This window comes from Cibotium barometz, chromosome 42, assembly GCF_041138505.1.
Source record: "Cibotium barometz isolate CiBa-2024 chromosome 42, ASM4113850v1, whole genome shotgun sequence".
NCBI lineage: Eukaryota > Viridiplantae > Streptophyta > Polypodiopsida > Cyatheales > Cibotiaceae > Cibotium > Cibotium barometz.
Window position 1 is genome coordinate 35091396 of NC_141087.1, and position 19143 is coordinate 35110538.

At 46.6% G+C, this 19143-nt stretch overlaps 1 protein-coding gene across 2 annotated transcripts in view; it reads right to left on the reverse strand.

The window, feature by feature from the left end:
- The window catches only part of LOC147614423 (sphere organelles protein-like protein), a 137152-nt gene extending 118265 nt beyond the window's left edge, over nucleotides 1-18887 (reverse strand). Inside the window, exon 1 of one of the 2 annotated variants that reach the window (XM_086780964.1) lies at nucleotides 18559-18887. In XM_086780964.1, the coding sequence (XP_086637090.1) occupies nucleotides 18559-18792 (234 nt within the window). In that variant the 5' untranslated portion in view covers nucleotides 18793-18887. The remainder of the gene's footprint in view (nucleotides 1-18558) is intronic. The other variant, XM_086780963.1, reaches the window with a different exon arrangement.
- Between the last annotated feature and the right edge of the window lie 256 nt (nucleotides 18888-19143).

A 19143-nucleotide genomic window follows, 5' to 3' on the forward strand; every position in this document is an offset into this window, starting at 1 on the left:
GTCCCATGTTCCCAACCTCAATACCCAAGGCAGCTGCCGTTTGTATAGAGATGAAGTTATCGGTTGCACAGTCATCAAACATGAATAAGGCGGGCTGATCCTTGATTTGTCCCCAAGCCTTGCATACCATCCGCTCTTTTGCATCATGATTTGTGTTTCCCTGCACATCGGGAACTGCATGTACATTAGCCTTAGTATGCTTGTCCTCGTGCTTTGGTTTGCGGTCAGGGCATTGTCGAAACATGTGGTCTTTGCTACCACAAGAAAAACATTTTCCCTCCTTGGCATATTGCTCTCTTTGCTCCGGGGTCAAGCCGAATTTGTTCTTCTTTGGGCCCTGATCTTTAGATGAGGTATTTTCAGCTCTACCTCCCTTGTGGGTCTCCTGGAAGTTCTTTTTAGGTGACTGTCCACCTTTTTGCAGATTCGGGACAGCCTTGTCTTTCCCCTTTGAACCGCCTTGATCCTGCTTAATTTTGAGCACCAATTGCTCCGTAGCAAGAGCAGAAGCTGTGAGCTGTTGCAAAGTATGTTTCGGGTGTAATTCAATGCCCGAACGATATCCTGGTTGCAGTCCAGAGCGAAACTTCCTCTTTCTTTCATCCTCAGTGATTTGCATAAAAGAAGTTACCTCCAGCAACACTTTCCAAAACTTGTTGACATACTGTTGCACACTTTCATTATCTCTTTGCTCAAGTCTGTCCCACTTTTGGATGAGAGTTTGCTCCGCATTTGGTGGCAAAAACTGAGCATAGAATCTATCCTTAAATTCCTTCCAGGTGCAAATGGAGTCCTTGGTGATCTTTTCAGTGATCCACCAATGAGCAGCGGTCCCTTTCAAAAACATGCTAGCATGGCGTACTTTTGACTTCTCAGTGAAGTCCTCATCGCTAAAGCAATGTCAAACTGTGCCACAAATGCTAACACTTTGGAAGCATCATGCTCTCCATGAAAAACATCAAACTTAACAAATTTGTCACCTGCTTTAAATTCCTTGAGCTTTCTGGCATGAGGCTCATGGTCTTCTCTTTTTCTTTTCCCCTTATTCAACGGGGCAGCCCTATCTGCATGGGCTCCATAGGCCATCATGGAAGTTTCATGAAGCATGGTGGCATGTGCTCCACGAACTTGAGAATCAGTTGCATGTGACTTTCCTGCATAAGGCAATGTCTCTCCATGAGACAATTCAGTGGGCAAAGCTCTTCTAGTTACAGACCTGTCACCCCTACCATGGGATACATGTCTTGAATGCATGTGACTTTCATGCCCTCCATGAGCACTAGCATACATATATCTGTCAGGCTTTGTGTCTTGTGGAGAGGATGCATGACGAGAGGTGACTATCACCTCTTCCTTTTGCATAAAAGGCCTCAACCTTTGAGATGTGGGATCACCATGCTTCAAGCGAGGTGGATTTCTGAATTTCAGCTCTCCGTCTTCCCCCTCTTTGATGTCACCTTTGCGGAGGAGGTAGGAAAGTGCCAACTCCCTTGGCTTCTTGCCCACTTCCCGTGCCATGGACTCAAAAGTCACATCAACCATTGCATCGGCTTTCCTTGCTTCAATGGCACTTTGCACATGGAGATCTTCATGCAAAAATTTTAGCTCTTACTCTTGTGCCTGCAAAAGCTTTCTCATATGTTCCAATTCAGCCCTCATTGCATCAGGCTCTTCTTCTAGCATGACTGTCTTTCCTCGAGACAGTTGACCCTTTGATTCACTATCATTCACCCTTTCAAGGGGCTTGTGCCTTCCTCGTAGAGCATCAGAACCACGCGAGGCACTAGATGGGACCCTTGAATTGGGCACTTCCAAAGGGTTGCCTTGGCTGTCCATTGTGTTAAGTGTGCTAGAAGCGGGGTGTCCAATACACAGGTTCGTTTCCCCACTAGGAAGAGGGAAACAACCGTGCTCTGATACCAATGAAACCGATCCCGTCAAGTGGGAATAGACTCCGTTGGACACCCACACGCGTAATAGCACAACTTAATATCACAATTTGAAATGGACAACTTAATAACAATTGGAATTTGAAATGAAATGAAATGAAATAGATGGACACCAGCACTGGGGCCGGAACAGGCCGACCCCCCCCTCAATATATGATATATTATTGGGAGTATTTAACAAATACAATGCTCCATGGGTTCAAAGAACCAGATGATGTCCATGTACAAATGAATACAGTACCAAACAAGAGGCTTGAAGTCGACGTTCGAAGTAGAGCGACCACTTGCGTGATCCAATCTCTACGGTCCTGTGCCTTCACTGGACTCCGCGGAGAGCGCCCCACTGGTGTTCCAGGACCACGCACAAACAAGCGCTCCTGTACTAACGCCTAGCTCTCCCAATCTCGGCACCTTTGGACCGCGGTTCTCCAAAAGCTTGGACTACCCGGAACCGAACGGGTGTTAGCCGTAGAGAAGATCCTTTATCAGATTTACAACACAGTTCTTAACTTAAATCTGAATTCACTTACTTGTAGCTTGCAGATGGCAGACCAATACCCGGATGTGTCTGTCTGTGTGCAGCTACGAGTGGAGGACACCAAGACACAGCAGCCTGTCGAAGAGGAGGAGGAGCTGCCTGTGTTGAAGGTGTAGCCACTTGAAGAAGGGAGATGCCACCTTTGGAAAGGAGGCACAACCGCCTACAAAGGAATTCTACCATCTGCTGTGCAAGACACAGCTGCCTGCTGTGGAGGCGGCGGCGGCGTAGCCGCCTATGGATAGGATGAGTAGCCCGCTGGAGATAAAAAAGTAGCCGCCTATAAGCAGAGTATAGCCTGTATGGAGGATGGAGCGCAGCCTAAGAAGAGAGGCCACCTACTGTTGATGGACACACAGCCGCCTGCTGTGGTAGGCAGCGCAGCCTGTATGGCTGCCTGACTGGGGACGCACACACAGCCGCCTTGTTGAGGGGAGATGGAGGCGCCTGCAATAGATAGGCGCAGCCTGCTGGACAGAGTTGAAGCAGCCGCCTTGTTGAGAGGTGTAACACCTGGCTGCAGCCTGCGCAGCCGCCTGCTGTGTAGTGGGCAGCCCACTGGATAACCAGCGCAACCACCAGTAGAGGGTACAGCCGCCAGCAGAGGGGTTGCAGAAGCGCAGCCTGATGAGAGGAGGAGGCGCAGCAGTTCTGAAGTGGAGGCGGCGTCAGTATGCAGAACACAGCCACGCACATAGGCCACAGCCGCCTGCTGTGAGAGGAGGAGCACCCGCTTGCAAGGGAGGCAGCCTGTCAGTGAACAAGCGCACAGCCTGAAGCAGACCAAATGATCGTCGCTTTCTTCCTTCCTACGATAGAGGTGGTGGCACTCTTTTGTAAAGGTTGGAGTGGAGTTAAACACTTACAGTTGGCTGGCTCCCCACGTTTGCATGTGGGCGGCCAGCTTCATGGTGGTGTGGGTAGGTGACCATGCACCCACCCACACACACGTGTGGTTCCCCACCTTGGCCCCTAGGTGGGTGCCCACTTTTAAGTGAATGTGAACATACAACCTTATAAAATGAAAGATTAGAGAATAAAGTATTAATCCAACATGTGCAATACACTTACCACACCTGTGCACATGCAACTTCACGACTCACTGGCAGGCGTCCCCGCTCAGTAAGTGACACATCAAACAGGCAAACACAAAAACACAAGTCATGCGAAAACAGTTTCAAACATGCAAAACATGAGTGCATGTGCAAATAGTATCATGGACATATCTCCCGTTCATGGAACAAGTACAAAATATCTATCGGGCACAAAAATGGCACGACGTAAAACATAAATTTTGATCTGCCTATGGAGTGACAGTCCCATAGGTAAGACACAGTTCCAGGCACGAGCCTCCCTATGGAGTGACAGTCCCATAGACAAGACACGGCACGAATACTGGCTCTTCCATGGCGTGACAATCCCATGGATAGAACACAGTCCAGGTCATACACGGGTGGCACCAGTCTGGCTCCCGTCCATGTCAAGCAAAAATACTGGCCTCTTCACATGAGACACCGGCCTGGCCTCAAGTGAACGAGACAAAAATCTCGAGATGGACCAAATGGTCGGCCAAATGGTGACAAGTTGAGTGCTGAGGAGCTTTCTCAGTACAAGGAGGGTAGATGTTTCTTGTCATACAAAAGGACATACTTCTCGGGAGTGTCCTAAGAAGCCTCCAAAGCCTGCCCCGCCGCTGCCTCCACAGCTTTTGTGGTGAGCACAGCTCCCACACAGACCCCAGTGGCTGCCCCTACTTCTTCAAACCCCGGTGCTTCAGTTGGAGCAATTATTAGCCGGGAGCTCGAAGATAAGCCGAAGGGCACCCATGACCAAGAGTATGAGCGCAACGAATTGCTCAAGTCCTTTGGCTACATAGGTGGCCAGAGAGTCGTTGTCTTGTTTGACAGCGGCAGCATGGAGGATGTGGTCACAAAACAGGCCGCTAGGCGTGCTCGTTTCGACCTGACTTCGGTGGACAAACAAGTTAAGGGTTTTAGCACAGGCATGACAACGAGCGTCAAGTATGAAGCTCTAGGTGCTAAGTTAATTATTCAAGGCATAGAATTTGTGCGTGATTTTATGGTTGCCCCTCTTGTAGGAGGGGCAGACATAATTTTGGGTATTCGTGGTTTCACAAGTTTCTTCCAAATGTCAAGTGGGACAAGCACACGTTCCAGATCAATCGGAATGTATCAAACGCCCTAGTGACCATTAAGTGTGAGCCAGGAATTCTGAACTTTCCGCTCATAAGCCACTTGCAGGCTAAGCGAGCAGTCAGGAAAGGCGCACAATGCGCGATGATATACATCCAAACAGCCCAGACGATGGCCAGTGCTTCCGAGAAGTACTCGGCTCTCCATGAAAAGTTCTAGAAGATTTTTCTTCGAGACGGTCTCCCTCCCCAGCTCCCCCCCGTCCAAACTGGAGGACCACAAGATTGACCTCCTCCCACGCTCGGAACCCCCAAGCAGGTTTCCTTATCGCCTTTCCAAGGCAATGGAATCGGAGTTGGACCGCCAACTCCAAGAATTGTTGCAATCAGGCTTCATGCGCAGGCTTCATGCGCCCCAGCGTATCGCCATTTGTAGCACCGATCTTATTTGTCAAGATGAAAGATGGGTCTTCCCATTTGTGTGTCGATTATCGTGCACTCAACAAGCTCACTATCAAGAGCAGATTCCCGATGCCTCGGACTGATTATATTCTCGAGAGGCTGAATGAAGCAAAGGTGTTCTCGAAACTTGATTTAAAGAGTGGGTACCACCAGGTGCAGATTGTGGAGGGGGACATCCCCAAGACAGCCTTCCGTACGGAACGGGGCCACTATGAATTTGTGGTCATGCCATTTGGCTTGACGAACGCCCCAGCTACATTTAACCGCATGACGATGCGTGTTTTCCGGGATTTGATTGGAAAGTGTGTGTTCATATTTCTGGACAACATACTGGTATTTTCAACTACGGTTGAGCAGCATGACATTGATGTGGAGAAAGTTCTTAAGTTGCTGGAAAGCAACGAGCTCTACGTCAATGAGAAGAAGTCGGAATTTTATCTATTCCAAGTGCATTACTTGGGATACATAATTAGTGCCGAAGGCATTCGACTTGATCCGGCTAAAGTGGCCGAGATTGTCAACTGGGAAGTACCTCATGCAGCTTATGACATCAGATCCTTTGTGGGTATATGCCAGGCATACTCCACCCACATCGACAAGTTTTTTGATCTCTCGGCGGATCTCACCGATCTCCTAAAGGGTGTGCAGACAAGAAGGCAAAAGATTCGAATGACTCCACGAGCGTTGGAGGCATTCAAGAACCTCAAGGTGGCTTTATCACAAGCACCTTGTTTAGCACTTGCCTCGTGGGACGAACCATTGCAGGTGATCACCGATGCGAGTAACATCGCAATTGGAGGTGTATTGCAATAGAATGGTCATCCAGTAGCTTACATGTCTCATAAGTTACTGCCCGCAGAGAAAAACTACTCAGTCTATAATCGTGAACTCCTAGCAATTACACAAGCCTTGAAACATTGGAAACATTTTCTTTATGGCCATGACTTTGAGGTTCGCACTGACCATCACGCATTACGCTGGATTCAAACAATGCCAAGTGCATAGTGGAGTGATCGACAACACTGCTAGAATCAGATATTCCAACAATTCGGTGGTATGATTGAGTACCTTCCAGGAAAGGCCAATCCAGTGGCCGATGCTTTGAGCAAGAAGGGACAAGGACTACGAATCAAACCACTAGACTCGATCTTGTTGGTACAGGACTAGATGACATGAAGCACACGTACACGGATTCCGAGGAATTCGGTACACAGTGAGAACAGGCATTGGATGCCACAGGACCATGCCACTTTCTGATACGCGATGGTTGGCTTTTCTACAAAGGCCGACTGTGTGTCATGAAGTCATTCAGGGCAGCTCTTCTCCATGATGCCCATGACGCCATTACAAGTGATCATAGGGGCATGAATTCGACTCTGGAGAAATTGGAACGGCAATATTATTGGCCAAAGATGAGGCGAGATGTGTTTACATATGTACAACGCTGTGACATTTGTTAAAAGGTGAAAGCTCCTCGTGGAAAGAAGATAGGGTTGTTACAACCCTTGCCAATTCCTCAGGGTCCTTTCCAAGATATTTAGATGAACTTTGTCACGAATCTGCCTCCCAGTCCGAGTAAGCGTAATACGCAATGCTTAACTATTGTTGATAGATTTAGCAAATTTGTTATGCTTATTCCTTGCAGGGCCAATGTGACCGCCGAGGATGTTGCCCAGTTGTTCATTCGGCATTGGTACCCGATTGGCGGGATTCCTAGGACCATAGTGTCAGACCGCGATGCCAAGTTTACCAATCATTTTTGGAGGACATTGTTTGATAACTTTGGTACTAAATTGAATTTTTCCAGTGCATTCCACCCACAGACAGACGGCCAGACAGAGATATACAACCAGTTGGCCTTTGATGTGCTAAAGTGTTATGTCCATGATCAGCAAGGTAAGTGGGAATCATATTTGTCTTTAGTTCAAGCTGTTTTGAATGATTCTTTTTCTTCAGCTATTGGCACGACTCCATAAGAGGCAGCGTTTGGAAGACCTTTTCAGTCGTTGTTGACCAGGACTTCGTCTTCAGTACCTGAAGCGAGTAGAGTGACAGAATCTTACCAGGAGATTTTAGAGTCAGTAAAAGACAGATTGGCTAAAGCACAAGAGGCCTACACTCGACAAGCCAATAAAGACTAGAGGGATATGAAGTTTTCGGAAGGGGATTGGGTTTATCTTCGGATTATGAAGCAAAGGTTGAAACAGGTGGACAAGCAATGCCCAAAGTTGTCTTTCAAGAGCTTTGGACCTTTTCCCATCAGGAAAAAGATTAATGAAGTGTCTATGCAGTTAAAGCTACCTTCGAGTTGGTCTATGCACAATGTGTTTCACGTCAGTTGGTTAAAGCCATATGCAGGTTCTAGTCCTTCAAAAGTCAAAGACGAAGCGAAACCAGATATTGTTGATGAAGCAGAAGTTATGGTTCCAGAACAAATCCTTCTGCACGGTTTCAAGCATGACTCAAGCCGAAGACTAAGACAAATCCTCACGAAGTTTCAGGACCGAGGGACCCATGAAGCGGTATGGCTTGACAGAGTGTTTTTTGAAGACTATCCGACGTTATTGTGACGGATTATTTGGAGGCTATGCAGCTTCCGTCAAGTTAAGCAAAAGGGGATGTCACGTGCATCCCGCACTTGGATGCCACGTAGACATATTTGTGCAGAAGGTGCAGGACCGGGGATGGTGAACTGGTCCCATGTGAGCCCAGTCCGGGACGAGGCAGCCAGGGATCCATCTCAGTCATCCAAGGTCAGGTGTCCATTGTCCTGCACAGGAGTCCAAGGTCAGGTGTGCACTGTCCTGCACATGAAACAGTGCCAGTCCGCGCTGTGAGTCTCCCTCTGGAATGATGTCAGTGATTCTGTGTATCTGGTATGGTACCGGATGCCAGATCACTGTGTAGTTAGTTAGAGTTTGCTTTTAGAACAAGGGGCCAGCCCATAGGGCTACCCCAAGTCTTAGTGTGGGCATGGGGATGGTGTGAAACCACCCCCATGAGGGCCAGGAAGGCCCTGGCTAAACCCACCTGCCATGGAGGGGCTGTAGGACAGCCCAAGGGGCAAGCTAGGGGAAAACATACAAGATATGCAGCCTTTGTATGGCTGTAGGGCAAGTATGGGGCAGCCCATACAGGCTGCCCAGTCCCCAAAATGTTTGCAAAACAGTGTCCAGCCCTTTGGTCTTCATGCGCCTGATGCCCAGCCAGCCATGAAGAAAAGCGCAGAATTTTTACTGATTTTATTCAGCATTTAATGCTATACATCAGTCATGGGACACTTCAGTGTTGGCCGACAGTCGTGGGACAATTCAGTGTTGGCCGACTGGACTTAAGCTGGCCGACTGCTATTTATGGAGCAGTATAAATAGGGAGCCCACAATCCCATTGTTTCATCTCATTTTTCACCAAGAGCCAAGGCAAACAAGGGCTAGACAAGCCAAGGAGTTGCTAAAGCAAAGGGGTGAAGGACTACAGGTCAAGGGCAGAGTTTTCTCAGCCAAGAAAGGTCAAGATTTCTGTATTTTCTTTTCGGATTTACATCATTCTAATAAAGCAAATACACCATCCGTGGTGGGGGCCCTACAGAGGGTATTTGGGACCCAATACTGTGTCCTCTCCATCTCTCCCTCTCTCTCTCTCTATTTTCTGCACATCTTCATTCAGTTTTGTGCGTTAATTCTGTCGTGAAAAGGGTGCTGATTTCTGAGCATTGAAGTTACCGATCTTCTCCAAAGCTTCCGCATGTTACACAGCGGTTGAAAGACCGCAACAAGGGCAAAGGAAAGTCTTCGCAGGCGAAGTCTTCTAAGCAAGAGCCCGACTCGGATCGTGACTCCTTGAAGGCAGAGCGGACCTGTAACCATTGTGGCAAGAAAGGCCACTATTGGAGAAAATGTCCTCAATGGAGCACCAAGAAAGGTCCAGATTCCTCAGCAATAACCATGAAGACTCTAGCTTTTGTGCACTTGGAGATTATGGACACTGGAGTTTCATCTTCTTTGAGCAGGGAAGCAGTTGGACTCACCGCTAGGGATAATTGGGAGTGGATTCTAGACAGTGGTGCTTCCAGGCACATGACTCCTTCTCAAGAGTTATTACAGGATCTTCGGCACATCTACACTAGATCCAGGCTCCAAGACCATAGAGCTCTCACAAACTCGCGAGACTCTCTATATCCCAATAACTAACCTTGGCCACCCTTTTATAGGCTCTTGGCCAGTCATCGGGCGTCCACACTCGAGCGCCCGCCCGTCCATACTTGGGTGCCCGCCCGTTAGTCTATCCCTAACTCAGCTCGTCAATCAGCCTGCCTAGCTCCAAGCTTCCCCAAGCCTCGAAACTAGTCTTGCGTGCGTGTAGCACACAGTAGATACACACTGCACATGACATATTCCCCTTCCTCTAAGAGCTCACTCCTGAGCTCACTAAAAAGCCAAGGTAATCTCTCTGAAGAGTAGTCAATGTCTCCCATGTAGCGTCCTCCTCAACACGATCCTTCCACTTGATCTTGTATTCCGTGATAAGCGTGTTGGGGTAAAGGCGTTATGCCCACCCTTATAGTGTGTACAAGCCCATAAGTTATAGTACATAGTACACTTAGTACTTTTAATGTACTAAGTGCACTATGTGTACTAGTGCAATATACATGTGTGATAGGGGAGTCACACACTCATGCTTTTCATGAGTTGACTTATCCCCACAACTCTCTCCCTCTCTCTCTCCCTTGCTTCTCTGTGTATGTCTCCCATGAATGAACTCTAAACCCTAATTCAAGTTTCTCCCCATCAACTGGTATCAGAAGCTAGTACTCCTTTGCCTCCATATGTGAAACTCAGTGCTATGGACAGCCCACAGTCAGATAGAGACAGGGCTGATATGGCCAAGATTCCGTATGCTTGTTGAGCTTGGCGAAGCAGCAGGCAAGACATTTATGCCTTGAATCCTCAGAAATCAGCTTGCAGTCAAGGGGCTTTTGCCCAATTTCTGTTCGGGACTGTTTTATGCAGTGTTCGTGACTGTAAAAATCTGATTTTCACTCATTTGGACAGCCAGGAGAGCATTTATTGCTACTGTACCTGCTGGTACAGATTTGGCACAGCTTTGTGCATGTTTTGGCATGGCTGTACACTGTTTTGAGTGATCCAAAGGTTCAAATTCAGCTGCTGAAATTGCCGGTACAGGTTTGGTACATCATTGGTGAGCGCTTAGTACTGCTGTACAGTACTTTGGTAGGGCAAAAGAGCACATTTAAGGTGCTGTCCAAAATCTGCAGCAACCAGATTTTGGTGTTTTCATCACAAAAAGTGGGAGAAAAGTTGCATTCTTGCTTCCGCAGTGGGAGATAAAGCTTGGGAGAACATTTGTGAGCACTTTGTGTGCTTTGGGTGCAGTGTTTGCACATTTACAGGGAGTCAGGCATTTACAGGTTGCATTTTGCTATGGCAACCATAGGTGAGAGCTCTTCATTGCTTCACATCAAGAAGCTTGAAGGCTCGCAGAATTATGATATTTGGCAAACCCAGTGCTACAATGTGTTGCTTCAGAAAAAGCAGCACAAGCCTATCAAAGAAAGGGGTGTGATGCCCGCTTCTCTTACTGCTGAAGAGTGGGAAGATATGGATGAGCTGGCAAGATCTACTATCATGTTGTCTGTGTCAGACTCATTACTTTTCAGCATTCGTGAAGAGAAGACAGCTTGGGGAATGTGGCAGAGATTGCAGGACTTGTATGCCCAACAAAGTGCCTCAAGCAAAGTGTATTGGTTGAAGAAACTCATAGGCCTTCAGATGAAGGAAGGGGCTTCTATGACAGCCCATCTCAATGAGTTTAATGGTATTGTCAGCCAGGTTATAAATCAAAAGTTGGCAATGGACGATGAGTTCAAAGCCACTTTTTTGTTATGCACTTTGCCAGAGAGTTGGGACACATTCAGGACAGCCACTAGTAATTCGCATGCTATGCTGTCATATGCAGATGTTGAGGGTGCTCTTCTTCAAGAAGAGATGAACAGGAAAAACAACTCTGTGGGAAAGTCCAATGCAATGAATGCACGTGGGAGATCCCAGCAAAGGGGGAAAAGCCAAGAAAGGGGAAGGAGCAAGTCTCGCTCCAAAAAGGATTTGGAATGCCATTATTGTGGCAAGAAGGGACACATTAAAAAGCAATGCTACAAATGGAAAAATGATCAAAAAGAAAAGGGAAAAGGCAAAGACAAAGACAAGGATGAAGCCAAAGATGTAAAGCCGAAGGGCAAAAGTGGAGTCAAGATTGAAGAAATCAATGTGTCACATGCAGGTGGCAGTGAGGATGAGGTCCTCTTTACGTCTTCACTTGATGCCCATTCACTTCTTACAGGTGGTCATGGTATGCACTCATGGATCATTGATTCAGGTGCCTCCTTTCATGTCACAGGTTGCAGAGACTTGTTTGTCAGGTACACTGCTGGCAATGAAGGAGTTGTTTATTTGGGTGATAACCATGCATGCAAGATACTTGGCAGAGGTGATGTGAGGCTTGTATTTTCAGATGGCTCACAGCTTATGCTCCATGATGTCAGGCATGTGCCTGAGATCAAGAAGAATCTGCTTTCTACTGGACAGCTTGATGATGCTGATTATGTTACCACATTTGGTAGTGGAAAGTGGAAGATTAGTAAGGGCTCACTGGTTGTTGCCAGAGGCTCTAAGGTGGACACTCTTTACTTCATGCATGCAGGTGTTTGTCACCATGCTAATGTAAATGCAACCGAGCTGCCGGAAATTTCTATGTGGCATAGCCGGTTGGGACACATGAGTGTCAAAGGAATGGAGCAATTGTCTTGGGTTACTTGCCTTCTCTAAAGTTTTCAAGTTTTCAGTTTTGTGAGCATTGTATATATGGTAGGCAACTACAGTGCCCCCACAAGAAAGCTCTTGGACAAAAAGATGCTCAGTTACAGCTTGTGCATACAGATGTATGTGAGATGCCTCAGCTTTCTTTGGGAGGGGCAAAATACTTTGTGTCTTTCATTGATGATGCCACACGCAAGGTGTGGGTTTATCCTCTTCGTTTGAAGAGTGATACATTCTCAGTGTTTGAGAAGTTTGTTGCTCATGTGGAGAATCAAACTGGCAAAACACTGAAGGCTTTGCGTTCCGACAATGGTGGAGAGTATACGTCCAAACAGTTTCAGGACTTTTGTGATGCTAAAGGCATCAAGAGGGAGCTCTCTACTCCTTATGATCCTCCACAAAACGGGACAGCAGAGAGGATGAACAGGACCATACAGGAGAAGGTCCGTTCTATGTTGTCACATGCTGCATTACCTCATGGTTTTTGGGCTGAAGCTGTTATGACAGCCGTTCACCTTATAAACAGGTCACCTAACACGAGGCTTGGTGGGAAAGTGCCAGAAGAAGTATGGACAGGAAAGCCTCCGTCATACAAGCACTTGAGAGTGGTTGGTTGCGTTGCGTACGTGCACATACGCAGGGAAATGCGCACCAAACTTGATCCTAAGTCTCACAAATGCATATTCCTAGGATATGGTGACAGAGGTGAAATGGGGTATAGACTTTGGGATCCCATAAATAGAAAGATCATACGCAGCAATGATGTCATTTTTGATGAAACATGCATGTATAAGGAGCCTGCAAGGCAACAGGAGCCTGGCAGAGTCATCTTTGATGACGATGGACATCATGGACAACAACAAAGGGCTGTAAATCAGCCATTACAGCAGGAAAACCAGCCCTTAAATGGTGCTGAAAATGGTCCAAATGGACAGCCAGAGATGGCAGAAGATATCCCTATGGATATACCACACTTGGAGGAGATACCGGGCATGATTTTTCAGCCTTATGGCATGGAACAAGAGCCACCAATGGGTGATATGCAGGCTGGACAGCAACCTGCAAATGATGGTCATTGGGTACGGAGGTCCACTAGACCCTCCAGAGCCCCTGACAGGTTTGTTCCAGGGGTTGACTACTTGATGCTAACTGACTGTGGGGAGCCCTCATGTTACAAAGAGGCTTTACAGAGGGCAGACAAGGCTCTATGGGAGCGTGCCATGAAGTCAGAGATGGATTCTCTGCATAAAAATGGAACATGGAAATTGGTGCCTTTGCCTGCAGGCAAGAAGGTTTTGCCATGCAAGTGGGTATACAGGCTCAAAGTTGCACCAGATGCAAAGCCAAGATACAAAGCCAGGTTAGTGGCTAAGGGCTTCAAGCAGGAATATGGTGTGGACTTTGATGAGATCTTCTCTCCAGTGGTCAAAATGACCACACTTAGAGCTGTATTAGCTTTGGTTGCACATGATGATCTGGACTTGATTCAGATGGATGTGAAGACTGCTTTTCTTCACGGTGATCTCCATGAGGAGATATATATGCAGCAGCCAGAGGGTTATGCAGTGAGTGGAAAGGAGAAGCTTGTATGCAAGCTGAAAAAGAGTCTTTATGGGCTCAAACAGGCACCAAGAGAATGGTATCATAAATTTGATACATTCATGAAATCTCAGAAATTCAGGAGAAGTGACATAGATCACTGCTTGTACACAAAGAAAGCTTTGGATGGCAGTCTCTTGATTCTCATCTTGTATGTTGATGATATGTTGATTGCCGGGAAATCTCGTAAGGAGATGGATGCCTTGAAGCAGAGGCTGCATCAAACCTTTGATATGAAGGATTTGGGTGATGCAAATCACATCTTGGGTATGCGGATACTTCGGGACAGAAATCAGCATGTGTTGTATTTGTCTCAGAAGGAATACATTGGCAAAGTCTTGCAGAGGTTCAATATGGACGGGGGGAAGAAAGCTAGTACTCCTTTGCCTCCATATGTGAAACTCAGTGCTATGGACAGCCCACAGTCAGATAGAGACAGGGCTGATATGGCCAAGATTCCGTATGCTTCAGCTTGTGGCAGTCTCATGTATGCCATGGTTGCTACTAGGCCGGACATTGCATTTGCAGTGGGAGTGGTTTCTAGATACATGGCCAACCCTGGCAAGAAGCATTGGGAAGCAGTGAAAGGTGTCATGAGATACCTGAAGGGCACACAGGATTTGTGCATTTGCTTTGGCAAACAGGATGCATTAGTGCATGGTTACACGGATTCGGATTATGCCGGTCATCCAGATAACCGGAAGTCTACTACCGGTTATGTCTTTACATTCACAGGAGGTGCTGTGTCATGGATATCCAGGATGCAGAAGTGCATTGCCTTATCTACTACAGAGGCCGAGTATATTGCAGCCACAGAGGCTTGCAAGGAGGCATTATGGCTATCTCGGTTAGTGGTTGATTTGGGCTATACAGGGGATATTGCATTGTTGCATTGTGACAGTCAGAGTGCCATCCAGTTGGCAAAGAACCCTGTCTTTCATGCAAAGACGAAGCATGTGGATGTGAAGTATCACTTCATCAGAGAGGTGATAGAGAACAAGCAAATTCAGCTTGTTAAGATTCACACAGATGACAACCCGGCTGATCTGTTGACAAAGAGTTTGCCTCCGGAGCGGTTTGCTCATTGCAGACACTTGATGGGCATTGGATGAGGCCATTTTCAGCCTTGATATGGCCTTGTATATTATCATGTACATGCTAATTTTTTCTTTTCCTTTACTTAAGGGCACTTTGCCTTTAAGTGGGAGGTTGTTGGGGTAAAGGCGTTATGCCCACCCTTATAGTGTGTACAAGCCCATAAGTTATAGTACATAGTACACTTAGTACTTTTAATGTACTAAGTGCACTATGTGTACTAGTGCAATATACATGTGTGATAGGGGAGTCACACACTCATGCTTTTCATGAGTTGACTTATCCCCACAACTCTCTCCCTCTCTCTCTCCCTTGCTTCTCTGTGTATGTCTCCCATGAATGAACTCTAAACCCTAATTCAAGTTTCTCCCCATCAAAGCGTATTAGGCTTGCCCACAGCTGTCATGGTTGGGAGGTGAGTCAGGCCTGCACCCCCTTGTTGTTTGTTTGTTCGGTTGTTTGCAGGATTCGAGTCTCATACCAAGAACGATCACGAGGAGATCCGTGGGGATTTGACAGTAGGTTAGAGATCGTTCCCGATGGCAGATGGCAGACAGAGGAAGCATTCCTCCCAGGTTCTTTATGTCGCATCTCTTGGTTTTCATCTTTTGTCAGTGCATGAGGTTTGCAAGACTGACATATGGGTGGAGTTTGATGAGCATTTTGTTGCTCTACGGGACAAAGCAACAAGCCAGGTTGTATGGGAAGGCGGAGTGGAGAATGGGATCTACAAACTCTCAGCACTCTCTCTTACAGATTCTCTGTTAGGTGATTTGTTGCAGTTTCATCATGGTCACTTGAATGTGGATACGCTACGGTAGGCTTTCCGGGACCAGATGGAGGATGGCTTGCCAGATGTTGGCAACAGGCAGGGACATTCCAATTCTTGTGTTCGTTAGTCAGAGGAGCTGTTATAAGTGAACTATGCTTTGATGTCTCATATCATTCGGGACAAAGAGCCCACTTCTGTTAAGGAAGCTCCTTCCCAGGAGACTTGAAGGAAAGCCATGCAAGTGAAACTAGATGCCATAGAGAAGAATTACACTTGGGAGTTGCTTTTGAGGTCGTCAAAACAGTCAATCATTGGTGTCAAGTGGATCTTTAAGACCAAGTATACGTCTGATGGATCGGTGGACAAGCACAAGGCCAGACTTGTGGCTAAAGGCTATGCTCAACGACCTGTCATCGACTATGAGGATACCTTTGCACCGACAACGAGGATGACCACGATTCAGACAGTTCTTGCTCTTGCCTCTTCTCAACAATGGCCTGTATATCAAATGGATGTAAAATCTGCGTTCCTTAATGGTGACTTGCAGGAGGAGGTGTATGTTGAGTAACCTCCAGGCTTTGAGGCTCCGGAATCAAAGGAAATGGTTTACAAGTTACGGAAAGCCTTGTATGGTCTTAAGCAAGCTCCCAGGGCTTGGAATCAAAAGATTGATTCCTTCTTTCTACAAACAGGTTTTCAAAGATCAGTTGTTGCAGATCCTAACTTGTATCTCTTTCGGGCACGCGGTATGGTCACATTGATTATCCTTTATGTGGATGATCTCATTCTCACTGGCGGTCATGTGGAGCACATAGCTATGACAAAGACTACCTTTTCAAAGGAGTTTGTGATGACCAACTTAGGCTTAGTCCGTTTCTTTTTGGGATTGGAGATTTGGCAGACCAAGAGAGGATTCTTTGTTTTTTAGCAGCGGTATGTTCATGAGTTGATAGAGACCTTTGGGATGGAGAACTGCAAGCCTATTTCTTCACTGATGGACCCAAACACCAAACTTACAGTTAATGATCCTTGTGAGCAGGTTGATGCCTCCTTGTATCGAAAGCTTGTTGCTTCATTGATTTGCTTCATTGATTTGGTTCCTAAACACCAGATTGGACTTAAGCTTTCCAGTGGGGCTGTTGTGCTCATTCATGCAGACACCTTTGAAGACTCATTGGGACGTAGAATTGCAGATCTTGCGGTATCTGCATGGTACAAAGGATCTTGGACTCTTCTATGACACTAAAGGGGAAACAATGAAACGAGTCAGACTTCAAGGTGGAGGAGATCCAGACAGGAGGAGATCTACATCAAGCTACGGATTTGCCCTTGGCTTAGGAGCTATTTCATGGAGCAACAAGAGGTAGCCAACTATTGCCTTGTCTTCTACAGAGGCAAAGTACCGGGCTACTTGCAAGGTTGTGTGGCTGCGGAGATTACTTGGCAAGATTGGGTTTCCACAGAGAGAACCCACGGTCATCCAGTGAGATAACCAAAGCTATAGAGCTATTGCTCGGAACCCGGTCTTCCATGCCCGAACCAAGCACATAGAGATACAATATCACTTTGTTCGTGAGAAGATTTTGGCTGGTGACATCTTGCTTGTTTATTGTTCGACGGAGGACAATGCGGTGGATCTTTTCACGAAGTCTCTACCTCAAGCGATGCTATAGCAACACTCCAACTCACTGGGGTTGGTTCCACATCCAAGAGCTAAGAGAGGGTGTTAACAATCATCTCCTGTCTGTACCATATTACTCAATGAGGGCCCCTATTGTGGGTGTGCCCACCTAAGAGTTCTCTCCATTTTTCCATGTCTTTCTTTCTGTTTTTGGTCGTGGGGACCCTCTATTGCTAGCTGACTCCTTCTGTCCTGGTCGACTTGGCTTTTTGTCGTAGCCGACTGTGTATTTGTTGGCCGACTGGCTATTTTCCAATCGTGGACATGATTTGATGCTGTCGGCTGTTTTTGGGCTAGCCAACCAGCACCATAGGGTGGTATAAATACCACCCTTGTCCCCACACTCCTTTTTGTACCGGATCTTTTGTATATAGCAAAGTTTATACAACTTCTCTCTCTCTACACTTCTGTGTTTTGTTTCTCACAACAGTTGTCTCATTTTCCAACGTGCACTCCGACATGGTAGGCCTCCAACTAGCATGCACCATAAGAACACCTTCCCTTGATATGGAATCTTAGACCACCAACCCTGTACGATTACTTCCTTCAACCAAGCCCTACTTTTCCTGATGTTCCATATCCTATTAGCTTTCTCAGTGATCCAACGCTGATCTTCCAATGTCATATTACTCTCTCTCTCTCTCTCTCTCTCTCTCTCTCTCTCTCTCTCTCTCTCTGCCATACTCATTAGCCCCATGCTTGATATTTTGAAGAGTGCCAGTGGTGTACCATCTATTGGGAGCTAATGCTTCCTCTCATGTATCATGGTCCTTGTATTCCATGATGAGGTTTCCATGGACAGTTTTGTATCAGTCCAATGAGATCATTTTGATTTGTCCTATTTTATTTTCCGTTCCATGATGAGATATGCCATGGATATTATTGTATCACTTTGGTCTCATAGGCCCATTGGGTCTTTAGTAGATGCTCTCTCTCTCTCTCTCTCTCTCTCTCTCTCTCTCTCTCTCTCTCTATATATATATATATATATATATATATATATATATATATATATATATATATATATTTGAGACTATCACATTCTTGACTCCCCTAGCAATGATTATATGTTGAGGAGTGTTGGTTGACTCTCGACATTTGTATGTTCTGTTAGACATGGTAGAAGCCTCCCTTCTTTTAATCTTTGGCACTCTTCCAGCCTCATCGTGTGCATTGTCTTTGTTTCATTCAAATTGAGACCAAATATCTGACTTCTAGCGACTTCACCTAAAGCGTTGTTCTCGTGAACCCAGGATCTATATCCTCTCTAGGACCTGGGTGCATGCAAGGGTGTGTGGCACTTGCATGTAGACTAAATACGAATATGATAAAGGATCATTCCGGCAAGGGTCCACATTCTGTGAAATTTGTATTGATCGAATAATGAGTGTAAGCGCTTGATGAGTATGTGTGGTAAAGCTTGTGTCTTCCTTCACGAGTGTAAAAAGTGGTAAAGCAGGAGAAGAGAAGAGTTTACACGCAGAAAGACGCCATGGGGGCAGGCCTTGAGGAGGTGGAAGGCGGAGACGATGTCAGCTGCGAGGTCGGCGATGGAGCGCAGGTGAGGGCGGAGCAGGAACCAGGAGTCGGAGAGGCCGTCATCCAACTGCTCAGGACTCAGGATGCCGCGGTCCTTGAAATGGAGCTTGATTCTCACCCCTCTCCCCCCGTGCTCGCACGAAGCGCCGTCGCGAACCAGTGCAAGCTCCATCCTTTCGAAATTTTCAATACCTGCTAAATCTCCACATGACAGTAAGATTTTAGCGAAGCCTTTGCTTTGTCCTTTCCACACTTGGCTGCCATGGATTTGACCAGGCTTAACTCTCTACCCTCAAGGGTGGATCAAAAGTTGTCTCTCCCTAGGAGGTAGGTTGTCAAGCTAATAGGCAATAATGCACACAATGTAAAATCTAACACACTTGAAGTTCAAACTCGTGAGGAATTAACATTTGTCACCTCTACCTATTGCATGTGCATGAAGGGTGTAAACCATAACGATCCAATTCAAGGACAATATCGGGCCATATTAAGGCCACATTGCTGAATTCTTTCAGTTGGAAAC